The following is a 14,002-nucleotide window of genomic DNA, read 5'->3' as shown; positions in this document are numbered from 1 at the left end:
ATATAAAAATAATACTCATAAAACCAGGCACAAAAGTTCAACTAACCTGCTATGGCCTGGTGTGCACTCTGAAAGCATTCCCAGATGAGACTCAGGAATGTAAGGAGGGTTTTTTTTTTTTTTTTCTCTCTTAATTGGACGCAGTTGTCCTGAGAACAGTTGGGCTCAGTAACGAACACATCAAGAACCTGAGAAGTATTTACGGAGAATGAGAGGAATCCCAACTCATGTAGCCTATAACCTAGTAAGCAAACGAGTGGGAATCCGGGACCTGACATGTGTTAAGGGTGACCAGCAGGTGGATGCCCTTAGAGGCACGGCGGTGTGGGGAGTGGAAAAGACTCCAGGTCAGGAAACTCGGTCCCCTTATTGCTCCTTAAACTAGTGCCCACTCTCACTGCATTTCAAGGTTTCCCTGCACACTGCGGGGGGGAGGGGGATCTGTCCTCTAAAACTGGAAAAGCAGAGGAGGGAAGGGATTGCGCTGCAAAGAGCCCCAACGCCTCTCCTAGACAGGCAAGTCCCGCGAGACCCCGCGACCACCTCCCAAAGCCTGAGGTCCGGGAGAAGACAGGGTGCGGCCCGGGAGACAAGTAACTCGCAAGGACACCACGGGAGCGCTGGGCAGCCAGTAGTAAAGCAGCAGGGACCCCCAGGGCTCCCGCGCGATACGCACCGGGGGCGTCGGGAAGTAGCCGGAGGAAAGGCGGTCTCCGCTGGGGGGACTGCCGCGGCGCGCGCAGACTCTGCTTCCGGGTCAGAGGGCGGAAGCGCCGATTGGCTCCCGAGCCTTCCCGCGAGATTTAAAAATATAACTCGGGACGAACTCTCACCGCATGGGGACCGCAGCCTGGCGGGACTGCTGTTACGTGGGGTCTGCACCTGCCGGCTGTTCCCGAGGCAGGTGAGTGTCATCTCTTGCCCGCCCGCCTGTCACACATTAATCTGTGACTCAGGCTGGGGCTGGTGACAGCCAAGTGACCGTCCAGAATGTGATTTGTTTAGTGGCTTTGCTCTGTAGCCTGCTTGGGTCTGGGGGTGTAGAAGAGTTCCCGGTTATCTGGTGAGGAGTATGGCTGGAAGGTCCTGAGGGACGCCTGAGGGACGCCTGGAGGGACCTCCGTAGGTTCCTTAGGGTGGCTCGAGTCCCAAGACGCGAGCAGACTCCAGTTTCACTACTTTCTCTCTGTTACCGTCTTCCAAAGAATATTTAGGATCTGCACCCTGACGGTGATGCCCCTTTTTTTTTCTTTTCTTTTCTTTTCTTTTCTTTTCTTTTCTTTTCTTTTCTTTTCTTTTCTAAGATTTTATTTATTTATTCATGAGAGACAGAGAGAGAGGCAGAGGGACAGGCAGAGGGAGAAGCAGGCTCCATGCCGGGAGCCCAACGCGGGACTTGATCCTGGGACCCCAGGATCACCCCCCAGGCCGAAGGCAGGCGGTAAACCGCTGAGCCACGTCCCTCTTTCTTTTTAACGGAGCACCTATTAAGTGCGTGACCCTAGGTGGAGGTTTCCTTGTGTTCTAGTTTTATGAGGTAAGCGATGTCTTAACTCCTTTATGCTTGAGGAAATTTATGTTCATCAGAGATTTTAAATACCGAAGGACGTACATTTCATACATCGAGGAACCAGGATGTGGGCCCTGGAATATCCGACGTAGATATTCTTTTACCATCTCTCACTATCACCCCAGTGATAATTTCCCGTGACACAGTTTTTGCTCCAGTGCAGTTTGGAAGCTAGTTTTTTCAGGATAGTGTTCATGATCACTGCCACCTGCCACTGTTGCTGTATAGTGCCAGGCAGCCTGAAATTCCGAGTGCTTGTGTAGTCATCGTCTCGGTGACTCCTCATAATTGGCTGGAAGGTATTATTCCTGTTTTATTTTTTTCATATATATAAATGTATATTTATATAATATAAATTATGTAATATAAATGTATAAATATTATATATATATTATTCCCGTTTTCTGCGTGATGACACCTCACCTGGGCAGTCAGGGGTAAAGTAAAGCTTGTTGCCCACCAGCTGTGGAAAGCATGGGGACTGGACCAGAGTTGGTAAACTCTTGGTCTACTTGTTTCTGTGCAGCCATTTTCGGTGCTAAGAATAGATTTTCCATGTTTGAATAGTTGAAACAAACAAACAAACAAACAAAAAGAATGATATTTTGTGACATGTGAAAATCATGTAAACGTTCATTTCAGTTTCCATAAAGTCTTGCTGAAGCAGAGTTATGCGCCTAGCCTACGTTTATGTATTGTCTGTGGCTGTTTTCCCACAGGCAAGGTCAAGTTGAATGGTTGTGACACAGACGGAGCGCCTTGCACCCCTTAAATATTTCTGATTTAGCCCTTTCCCACAAGTGTGCGGACCCCTCGATGAGACTCTGGGCTTTTCTATGGATCAGACACGCTGCTAAAAGCTCAACTTGTACTTCTATCCTTGACTTTTCACAAACTCCTGTGACATAGGAACTATTATATTTTCATTTTCAGGACAAGGAAGCTGAGGCGGGGGAGATGATGTAACTTGCTGTAGATCTCATGGCTAGTACATGGTGTGGCCAGGATTCAAAACGTTCTAATTCTGTACTAGTTTTCATTCTTAGTAATCTGAACTCATATTACTTTTTTTTTTTTGAAAATTTTATTTATTTATTTATTTATTATTTATTTATTTATTTATTTATTTATTTATTTAGAAAGAGAGAGATCGTGCTCACACATGAGCGTGGAAGAAGGACAGAGGGAAAGAGAGATCGCAAGCCAGACTATGCTTGGGAGCAGGGTGGGGCTCAATCTCCTGACTCTGGGATCATGACCTAAGCTGAAATAGTGGGTCCCTTAACTGACTGAGCCACCCACGCACTCCAGAACTCTTATTACTTTTAAATAGTACCCTAAATAATTTAGTACTAAAGATTTATTTCAGGTGAACCGATCATATCACTGAAGCATTACTTCTTTCCTTTTTTTTTCTCCTTTAAGAAAAAGGGTGATATTTAAAGAGAAATAAAACTTTTAGCTATTTACTAGCATTTGTGCATATGTAGATATTTTAATTTATTGGTTTTCGCTTGTATCTTTAAGTTGCATTATTGATGCAACTTTGAATTCTTGCTTTGTAAATGTTATATGCCCATTTTCACCATCATATAAACCCAAAATACATAGTAAATATTTGGGATTCTATTTATATCACATTAAAAAAAGAAAAAGATAATAGAAAGAGTTAATAAATGGGTTGTGTACAATAAAATATATCCAAAATAAGATAATGGCATATGAACATGTTGGAGACTAGCATACAAAGTAGGAAAAAAACCTTTTAGCAGCCATATCTGTAAACCCGTTAAGAAAGGAATTGCTTTCTTAGATGGACTTGAGTATGTAAAGTAGTGAAACTACATCTAATTATTTTGAAAGAGTTTTGTCTATTAGGAGAAATTATGTAATATAGTGATGTAAGAGCACAGCTTATAGAGTTTGGAGTTAAGTTTGTTTTGCGATTTGCTAGCTGAGTGACATGGGGTATCACATTCTCCAGATGTAAAATGGGGATAATAGTGGACCCTCTAATAGACTCTTTCAAAGATTGAAGGAAGTAATAAATATTAAGCTTTTGAAAAGTTTCTGGCATGAACATAGCTCCTAAATATTAGATATTATATTGGTAATCTGTTGTGTAACAAACCACCCCAAAACTTAATGGATTTAAAAGAGCAGCCATTTTATTTACTTATGATTCTGTGGACAGCAGTTTTGGCTGGACTCAACTTGGTGGTTCTGCTGGTCTTGCCTGGGATCACTAATGTGGCTGCAGTTCATCTGGTAGGTTGATTGGGGCAGGAAAGTCTAACACAGCTTCCCATGTCTTTACGTTGGAATTGGTTGTCAGCTAGAGTGCCTTGGTTCTCTTCTATATGGCCTCTCCAGCAGGTGAACTTGGACTTTTTCTTATGGTAGTCTAGAGTGGCAAGACAGTAAGGACTAAAGCTGCAAGCCTTGTATCAAGAGGCCCTAAAACCCACCCCAGGTTGGATTTTGCTAAGAAGGCTCAGAGGACTCAGTATATAGTTGTGCCCACACCTATAATTTATTACAACAAAAAGATGCTAAAGAAAATCAGCAAAGAGAGAATCTACATGGGGAGAAAGTGCATGGGATGAATTTCTGGGGAAATCAGGCATAAGTTTCCAAAAGTCCTCTCTTAGTGGAGTCGCGCAGGACATGCTTAAGTCCTCCAATAACAAATTGTGACAACCCATATGAAATGTTGTCTCCCAGGGAAGCTCTTTAGAGACTCAGTGTCTAGGGTTACTGATGTAGGCATTCTTGGTTTATGTTCCTAAGTTCCAGACTCAGAAGGAAAGCATGTGTTCAGCATAAACTATATTATTTGTATAAACAGTTGAGGCACAGTGAGCTACTCTTACTGGATATCCTCCTGAATTCTAAGTTACCAGGTGCAGCCAAGGGCCTACCTTGTAAGAAATCTTTTTAAAAGATAGACATCAGGCCTACTGCATTAACTTTTCTGCATGGGCCTTTCGAGCACTAGCATGGAACCCCCATGATGTCATTCTTGCCATACTCAATTGGTCAGGTTACTAGACTGACTCATACTTAAAGGGGTAGAAAAATAGACCACTTCTTTTTTTTAAGATTTTATTTATTTATTCATGAGAGACACAGAGAGAGGCAGAGACACAAGCAGAGGGAGAAGCAGGCTCCCCCATGGGGAACCCGATGTAGGACTTGATCCCAGGACTCCGGGATCATGACCTGAGCTGAAGGCAGATGCTCAACCACTGAGCCACCGAGGTGTCCCAATAGACCTCTTCTTTTGAGACAATATGGGGATGGGAGGAAATTGGCCTCCCCCCCCCCCCCCAAATCTACCATACATATTACCATTTATCTCAAAACAAATATTTTGAAAATACAGCTTTAATTAGCTGTGTCTATAAGTTTACAGAATTTGTGTATCTGTTTTGTATCAGTTTTCAGTTTGAAGGTTGGATTTTGTTATTTCAAAAGATTTGGCTTAAGAAAACTAAAGGAGAGGAAAATATGATTGGACAGAAAGTGTGTTGTTCTGTTTCCCTGAATTTAATGAAAAGCAATCTTAGTAAATATGAAATGACCTCTTGTTCACTACTTATTTTTCTCTAACTCTGCTTCCTTACACATGTTAAATATTAGTTTCCAATTAAAGTAAATCTTTTTAACATTGCATTCTGTCCTACTTTCAGAGAGGATGGCTGCGCTTAATCAGAAGTCTATCTTGGATATGATTAAAGAGTTCAGAAGGAATTGGCACACTCTTTGTAACTCTGAGAGAACTACTGTATGTGGTGCAGACTCCATGCTCCTGGCATTGCAGCTTTCCATGGCAGAGAACAACAAACAGGTTAGTAGACTATATTTAGGTTTACTTTTTTTTTAAAAGTGAATTTTGGTAGCTGCTTATTTTAATTATATTCATTTCTTTGGAATATATGCCCTATGACAATATCAACACAATTATCAAAAATATCTCTACATATCTGTCAAAATATTGCAATTGGATTTGAAATGATTTGCTTCAAAATTAAGGCCTTCATATGTGTAATATAACATAGGACATGCACATTCAATGTTTAATTTGAAGTCTTAAAGTAAATGTGCAACTGCTCTTATTGTGGTTAAAAATATTTTTATTTATGATTTCTTTAAAAAGTTTTAGAAGGCATACATAAATAATGTTGATTTTAATATTTTATCAAATTATTTTATAACTAATTTCAGACTCTGTGGTATAGATTGATTATTCCTAAGCCAGGTTATGAATCAGAATCACTTGGGTGAGTTTTTAGACAATAGTGGCTTCTGTGCTTTGGTCTTGGAAATTTTGATTCTTCTAATCTGTACTCACTGAGACTCTGGAAATTGTCTTTTTAAAATCTTTTCTTAATCTGATCCTTGTGTAGTTGGCTTGGACCAAACTAGTTTTTGGAATGAGCTGTACGTAAAGAGCTTGAGGTGTTTGGGTGATAGAAAGATAGACTGGAGTGGTAAGAAAATGACTTAAAATTTTTGGATTTCAGGTAATATACTTAAAGGAGGGGAAATCTTTGGATGGGAGGATTTTTTTTTTTTTTTAAATTTATGATAGTCACACAGAGAGAGAGAGAGAGAGAGAGAGAGAGGCAGAGACACAGGCAGAGGGAGAAGCAGGCTCCATGCACTGGGAGCCCGACGTGGGATTCGATCCCGGGTCTCCAGGATCTGCCCTGGGCCAAAGGCAGGCGCCAAACCGCTGCGCCACCCAGGGATCCCTGGATGGGAGGATTTTAAAGAAGGGATGAAGGAAGGAAAAAAAAATCACTTAAGAAGCATCCAGGGGGATCAAAGTCTTGATGTTTCGAAGATAATAAGGAGATGGTTTTGACCGGAGAGGATTTTTGAAGGGTGGAATAGTTTTAGTGGGTCTATTGGGCTAGATAGTGAAATGACATTCTGGTGAATTATTTTAATCCTATATGTCAGTAGTTCCCAGATTTTTAGATTTCATATGTCAATAAAATTTCCAAAAAAAAATATTAGACATTGACAGATTTGAACATTTCTCAAGTTGGCAAATAAGGCCATTGAGAAAAAAATAGAACCATCATTTTGGAAAAATAAATATATTAATGCCTAAAAATTAGAAATTGTATAATCTTAAAATGAGAGATAGTCTTTACTATACATGGTAGTTGGCAGTTTTGTGTGTTTAAAACAATAAATATTAAGATGAATTTTGAACATAGTAAGATTTTGACAAAATTCTCTTATATAGTCATTCTTTTAACAAGTATTTGAATTTTCATTATGTGCTAGACATTATTCTAAACATTCTGAAGGAAATCTGCTCTAATGGCATTAATCTTGTAGTGGAGAGAGACAGATAATACTCTAATAAGATATTTAGTATTTTAGGTCATAAATACTACAGAAAAAAATAAAACAGATACAGTTAAGGATTGTATAGAGTTTGGGGTGGAAGAGTTCTTGGCAGTTTGAAATAGGATGGTCAAAGAAGGCCTCATCTACAAGTTGCCATTTGAGCAAAGATTTGAAACTAGTCATGGGATTTTTTGTGGGAAGGGATTACAAGGCAAAGGGAACAGCCGATGCAACGACCCTGAGGTGGGATTATGTCTGGCATGTTCAAGGAACAGCAAAGAGGCCAATATAGCTGTTAATATAAATGTTAAATGTTAATTTCTTCCCTTTGGGAGGTGTTTTTTTTTTTTTTTTTTTTAGATCCTGTGTGGCAAGCATTGGGGTTAAAATGATAAGCAAAACCAGACATGGCTCCTGCCTACCTTTTCCTGGTAGACATGTAGAGAAAAATACAAATAAATTCTAAACTATAGCTGTGAGAAGAGATATATGATGCTATGAGACCAAGGAGTTGACTTGCTTGGAGAGATCAAGTTGAACTGTAAAGGAGGAAGAAGAGTTAACTAGGCAAAGACTCGGGGGCAAGATGATGAGGATGAGGGAGCAGCATATGCAGAAGCTCTGGGCAGGAGACCGCAGAGAGATTTGAGAAAATGGAAAAGAACCAGTGTAGCTGAAGGGTGATGGTGAAGGTTACACGTCCCATTTGTTTTTATCCACAGTCATTGTTAAAAATCAATTTTATGTAGGTATATTGAAGAAAAGAAATGGAAGTCGTACTTTTTGGATTCTGTGTTTAAAAAAAAAGTTAGAGACACCTGGGTGGCTCAGTGGTTAAGCGTTGCCTTCAGCTCAGGTCATGATCCTGGGGTCCTGGGATCGAGTCCTGTATTGGCTCCCCACAGGGAGCCTGTTTCTCCCTCTGTCTATATTTCTGCCTCGCTCTGTGTCTCTCATGAATAAAAAAAATACAGTCTTAAAAAAAATAAAGAATAAAAAATAAAAAAATAAAAAAGTGAAACTTCCAGAAAAGTTACAAGGATAGTACACTGAATTCCTTTATCCCCTTCGCTTAGATTCACCAATTAATATTTTGCCACTTTTGTATCATTACTATTTTAATATTTTTGTATGTGTGCATAACAAAAATATGTAAATAAACACAAGTATGTATTGTACACATGCATACACATTTATTCATATCACTCTGTATGAACCATTTGATGATAAGTAGTGGACATCCTGAGTCTTTGTTCGTAGAATGTACAACTCTTGCTATTGTACATTATGTGGGTTTTGACAGTTATATAAGACATATATGCACCTTTATAGTATTTATAGAATTGTTTCACTGCCCTAAAAATCCTCTCTGCTCCACCTACTTATCCTTCCCTTTCCCCAACCCCTGGCAACCACTGATCTTTTAATTGTCAGCATAGTTTTGCCTTTCTTAGAATGTCATGTAGTTGGAATCATGTAGTATATAGTCTTTTCAGATTGGCTTTACTTTGTTTCAGATGCATTTATGGTTCCTCCACATCTTTTCATGGCTTGATAGCTCATTTCTTTTCAGCAGGGAATAATATTCCACTGTGTGAATGTATCAGTTTATCCATTTACCTTTTACTTTTCTTCCAAACGATATTCAATAAGATATTCAATACTTAATAGCTTTTTAGTTTAATAATTATTGGATTTTCTGTTATCCTCTTTTTTTTTCAGATTTTACTTTTTAAAGTACTATCTAAGCCAATGTGGGTATTGAATTTACAACCCTGAGATTAAGAGTCACATGATCTTTTGACTAAGCCAGCCAGGCACCCCTGTTATCATCTATATTCTTTATTTCCAAGAGCTCTTTTGTTTTCTCTTTTTGAAATACATACTCATCTTGCTTCAAGCATGTATTTTTTGTTTGAAACTATTAATATTTCTTGAGGCTTTCTTCTTCTTACGTAATCTGTTTCCTCCTAGTTTCTTATTTTATTAGTCTTATTTGGGAAGAATTTCTATTCTTCTATCAGAAACTTTCTTCCTGATGATCCTTGACCATGCACTTTCATTTAAGTGAACACTAAAATGCTTCCTGGAAACTCTGCATGGAGGATTAAGGGTTGTCAGCCTGATCTGACTGGATTCTTTGGTTGGGGAACATTTGATACCCATGTTTAAGATATCCCTTTTACAACAGTTTCTTTAAAAAGGAGTCTTTACACAAATGGTGTAAAGTTGAGCTGCCAATGTGTTGGGGGCTTGAAAGAAGTGTCAACATTTAGAATATAAATGGTCATGTATTTCCTGTCATTTTCATTTGGGTACTCTTGTTTTCACTTGCACTCTTCAGTCCAGAGACTGTTTTACCCTCTGTAGGGAATAAACCCTCAATCTTCTGCCAAAGTAGGTTAACTATTCTCCCCTTTTTCAGCAAAAGTTAATAATTAGGCAAAAGTGTAAATGAAAATACACTAACAATGAGACAGAAGAAAGGGACATTAAGGAGTCAATCTCATTTAAAATTGCACCCAGAACCATAAGATACCTAAGAATAAGCCTAACCAAAGTGGTAAAGGATTTGTACTCAGAAAACTCCAGGGATCCCTGGGTGGCGCAGCGGTTTGGCGCCTGCCTTTGGCCCAGGGCACGATCCTGGAGACCCGGGATCGAGTCCCACGTCGGGCTCCCGGTGCATGGAGCCTGCTTCTCCCTTTGCCTATGTCTCTGCCTCTCTCTCTCTCTCCGTGACTACCATAAATAAATAAAAAAAATTATAAAAAAAAAAGAAAACTATAGAACACTCATGAAAGAAATTGAGCAAGACACAAAGAAATGGAAAAATGTTCCATGCTTATGGATTGGAAGAACAAATTATTAAAATATCTATTTTACCTAGAGCAATCTGTGTATTCAATGCAATCCCTATCATAATGCCATCAACTTTTTTCACAGAGCTGGAACAAATAATCCTAAAATTTGTATGGAGCCAGAAAAGACCCCAAATAGCCAAATGATCATTGAAAAGAAAATCAAAGCTGGTGGCATCACAATCCCAGACTTCAAGGTCTATAATAAAGCTGTAAGCATCAAGACTGCATGATACTGGCACAAAAACTGACACATAGATCAATGGAACATAGTAGAGAACCCAGAAATGTATCCTCAACTCTGTGGTCAGCTAATCTTCAGCAAAGCAGGAAGGAATACCCATGGAAAAAAGTCTCTTCAACAAATGGTATTGGGAAAATTGGACAGCCACATGCAGAAGAATGACACTGGGCCATTTTCTTACACTAACCACAAAAATAGTCAAAAGTGGATGAAAGATCTAAATGTGAGACAGGAATCCTTCAAAATCCTAGAGGAGGACACAGGCAGCAACTTCTGTGACCTCAGCCATAGCAACTTCTTGCTAGACATATCTCCACAAAGGCAAGGGAAACAAAGGCAAAAATGAACTCTTGGGACTTCATCAAGATAAAAAGCTTTTGCACAGCAAAGGAAAACAGTTGACAAAACCAAAGGACAATTGACAGATGGGAGAAGATATTTGCAAATTTCTTATCAGGTAAAGGGCTGGTATCCAACATCTATAAAGAACATATCAAGCTCAACACCCAAAAACAAATAATCCAGTCAAGAAATGTGCAGAAAACATGAACAGACATTTCTCCAAAGAAGACATACACAGATAATGGCCAACAGACTTGAATAAATGCTCTACGTCACTTGGCATCAGGGAAATACAAATCGAAACCACAATGAGATACCACCTCACACCAGTCAGAATGACTAAAATTAACAAGACAGGAATCAACAAATGTTGGCGAGGATGTAAAGAAAGGGGAACCCTCTTACAGTGTTGGTGGGAATGCAAGTTGGTGCAGCCACTCTGGAAAACAGTATGGAGGTTCCTCAGAAAGTTAAACATAGAACTACCCTACGATCTAGCCATTGCACTACTAGATATTTACCCCAAAGATACAAATGTAGTGATCTGAAGGGGCACCTGCACCCCAAAGTTTATAGCAGGAATGTCCACAATAGCCAAACTGTGGAAAGAGCCCAGATGTCTATCAACAGATGAATGGATAAGGAAGATGTGATACACACACACACACACACACACACACACACACACACATACACACTAGAATATTACTCAGCCATCAGAAAGGATGAAATCTTGACATTTCCAACAATATGGATGGAACTAGAGGATATTATCCTAAATGAAATAAGTCTGTCAGGGAAAGACAATGATCATATGATCTCACTCATGTGGAATTTAAGAAACAAAACAGAGGATCATAGGAGAAAGGAAGGAAAAATAAAACAAGATGGAATCAGAGAGGGAGACAAACCGTAAGAGACTCTTATTCACAGGAAATAGGGTTGCTGGAGGGGAATTGGGAGGGGAGATGGGGTAACTGGGTGATGGGCATTAAGGAGGGCTCATGATATAATAAGCACTGGGTGTTATATAAGACTGATGAATCACAACTCTACCTCTGAAACTTGCTGCATACATTTAATGCTAATTAATTGAATTCAAATTAAACAAAAAAAGAAATGAAAAATGTCTAAAAGATTATCCACAGAGGTAAGCATGATACTGAGGCTACTCCAGAAATCTCTTCACTGGCAAGTATCTTCATCATTACCTTCTGCTGTGCAGGTTTTTTTCTAGCGGGCATAGTAAGAGTATTGACCTTTAGAGGCTTTGACTTCCTTTGGCAGGGTGAGCAGGGTGATCTAACTTCCCATCTTTTTTATGCTGAGTTTTGTCTCCTAAACTTTGTGCTCAGAGTTCATAAAAACCAGTTTCCTTATTGCCAGAGAATGGTAGTTACTAGGAAAGTACAGGCGCCACCATTTGCTTACCTCTTTATATTTGGCACTTGCTCATTGTTTTTGACCTTTAGTAATTTCCCTTTTCTTATGGTCAATTCAGTCATGCTTAAAAAAAGTTTTCCTATTTTCTCTTGTAGCTTTAGGTATTTTATACCAGGAGGGGTCTCTGCATATCCAGTCAGGCAGATTGCCCTGTTAATGTGTATGTTTTAAAATTATAACAGATGGTATACATTCTTTCTGCATCTTGTTTTTATTATCCAGCATTGTTTTCAAGAACTCTTTAGGTGCTGATAGACAGAAAAGTTGATCTAATTTATTCATTTTAACAATCATCCTTTGTATGACTGATATATTTTACTCATTGATGGAACTTTGGGTTGTTTGAAGTTTGATATTTTTGGTATTTTTGGTATTATAAACAATTCTTCATTGAAATGAGATGTCTGTGCACAGAATGAGAGTTTCTCTAGGCCCCATACACAGGAGGTCATATGATAGATACATCTTTAATTTAACTTGATGCTATCACATTGCTCTTCAACTTGGTTATTAGAATTTACATTTATATCAACAGTATAGGAGAGTACCATTTTCTTATTTTTTGCTATATTAGATATTTCATTGGAAAAGAGAAAAATAATATTTCGTTTTAATTTTTCTGTTAACTAGAGCATTTAAACATCTTTTAAAATGGTTATTTGACTGTTTAGGTATCTTCTTTTTATTGTCTACTCATACATATCCTTTGCATATTTTACCATTGAGTTATTTTTTATCTCTTTCTTACTCTTTAAAACAGTTCTGCATGTACTTTAGATACTCTCTTTGTAACACACTTTGCTGATAGCTTCTGATATGCTCTATTTTACCTACCTTCGCTGGATATGTTCCCCTTACATTGTTTACCAGTATTTATATGCCAGACTTCTCTACTGAGTCCTCCTTGCTGTGACCAGGTAGTTACTGGACATTTTGCCTTGATGCCCCAGTAAGGTCTCTGCATCAGTTTTTAAAAGTAGACCACATTGTTTCCTCTCTCAGCTTACCATCTTGTTCATATTCTTAGTTGCCGTCTTATATACCATTGTTCACTCAGTCACTAGACTACCCAAGGGTCATTGTGAAGTCTCTTTCCTTTGCTCTCCATTGCAATTCATGTTGAAGTCTTTCCAATTTTACTGCCTGAGCATTAAAAAAATACTCTCCCTCTTTAGTAACCTGAAGAAATGGTACTAAGGTAATTAATAGATTCTGAGGATATTATATAAATGGAATAGAGTAGCTAAAGGTTAAACTTTGGTGGCCATTCACTGGAAAATGAGGAGAGAAATTGAGGCAATTATTAAGAATCATTATTGTATAGTAATGGCAGGCTATCATTTTGAAATTAAGCAGACCATGTTCAAATTACCTTCTGTTTATTTATGAATATTTTGAAACAAATATATCAAAAAGGTAAGTGAAATGTACCCTGAAGAAAACTTAGTTTTCGCTGCAAAAATTTTGATCTGTTGACGCACTCAGTTCAAGTGATTTTTTTCTTCAGGGCTTGTCTGTGGAATACTCACTCAGGATCTCTTTCTACTTAATTTTCTACTTGCTAATTCACTTAATTCACTGTGGAGGTTCAGACTCAGGGTGGGAAAGAAGAGGAGAGGTGAATTGCAACTGAACTTTTCTCACTTTGTGTATGTGTGTGCCTGTATGCAATGGAGATGGTGGGCTGCAATTCTGATTGACTCTAACTCTCAGATGGAGTTAGCTCAGGCAGCCCCAACTGCCTGACTCAGACTTCTAAGTCACTCAGCAAGATAAAGCAGCATGCACATATCCCTGCAAATGCGTTCAAAAGTAGTAGATAGTCATAAAAGTTGGAGTTGGTTGTATATATGCTTCACCTATATTTTTCACTCTGTGATTGAGCTCTATTTAGGTTTTTAATTCTCAAAAGTTTGAGGATGTGAGTCTCTAAAGTATGATTCTTCCAGCTGAATTTGACTACAATAAAACTTGAGAATACCTAGTGGAGTTGTTAGCCTGTCTATTGGCACGCTTGTTTTCTTAGCTGCTTTAATGGAGATAAAAGGTATATGAAAATAATCTTTGAATTTTAGGTTTTCTGAGGGCAAGTTTTTTTTTTTTTTAGCTTAAATCAGATGACCTCTAGGGTTTTATACTGCTAGAGATTTAACTTATTATTAGATTCATTGAGGA

At 38.6% G+C, this 14,002-nt stretch overlaps 2 protein-coding genes across 7 annotated transcripts in view; one reads left to right on the top strand and one right to left on the bottom strand.

Moving 5' to 3' along the window:
• The window catches only part of NUP37 (nucleoporin 37), a 41,608-nt gene extending 40,870 nt beyond the window's left edge, over positions 1-738 (bottom strand). The window contains exons 1-2 of one of the 2 annotated variants that reach the window (XM_055336468.1): positions 677-731; positions 47-188 (exon numbers count right to left, since the gene is read on the bottom strand). The gene's annotated coding sequence lies outside the window, so the exon portion shown is untranslated. Of the gene's footprint in view, positions 1-46; positions 189-676 lie in introns of both variants that reach the window. The other variant, XM_055336469.1, reaches the window with a different exon arrangement.
• Positions 739-828: 90 nt separating this feature from the next.
• The window catches only part of PARPBP (PARP1 binding protein), a 64,464-nt gene continuing 51,290 nt past the window's right edge, over positions 829-14,002 (top strand). For all 5 annotated transcript variants that reach the window (XM_055336463.1, XM_055336462.1, XM_055336464.1 and 2 more), the window contains exons 1-2: positions 829-904; positions 5,263-5,420. In XM_055336463.1, the coding sequence (XP_055192438.1) occupies positions 5,268-5,420 (153 nt within the window). In that variant the 5' untranslated portion in view covers positions 829-904; positions 5,263-5,267. The remainder of the gene's footprint in view (positions 905-5,262; positions 5,421-14,002) is intronic.

Source organism: Nyctereutes procyonoides, unplaced genomic scaffold (assembly GCF_905146905.1).
Source record: "Nyctereutes procyonoides isolate TBG_1078 unplaced genomic scaffold, NYPRO_anot_genome, whole genome shotgun sequence".
Classification (NCBI taxonomy): domain Eukaryota; kingdom Metazoa; phylum Chordata; class Mammalia; order Carnivora; family Canidae; genus Nyctereutes; species Nyctereutes procyonoides.
The sequence above is the reverse complement of the archived record's forward strand: the minus strand, read 5'-3'. Positions and strand labels throughout refer to the sequence as shown.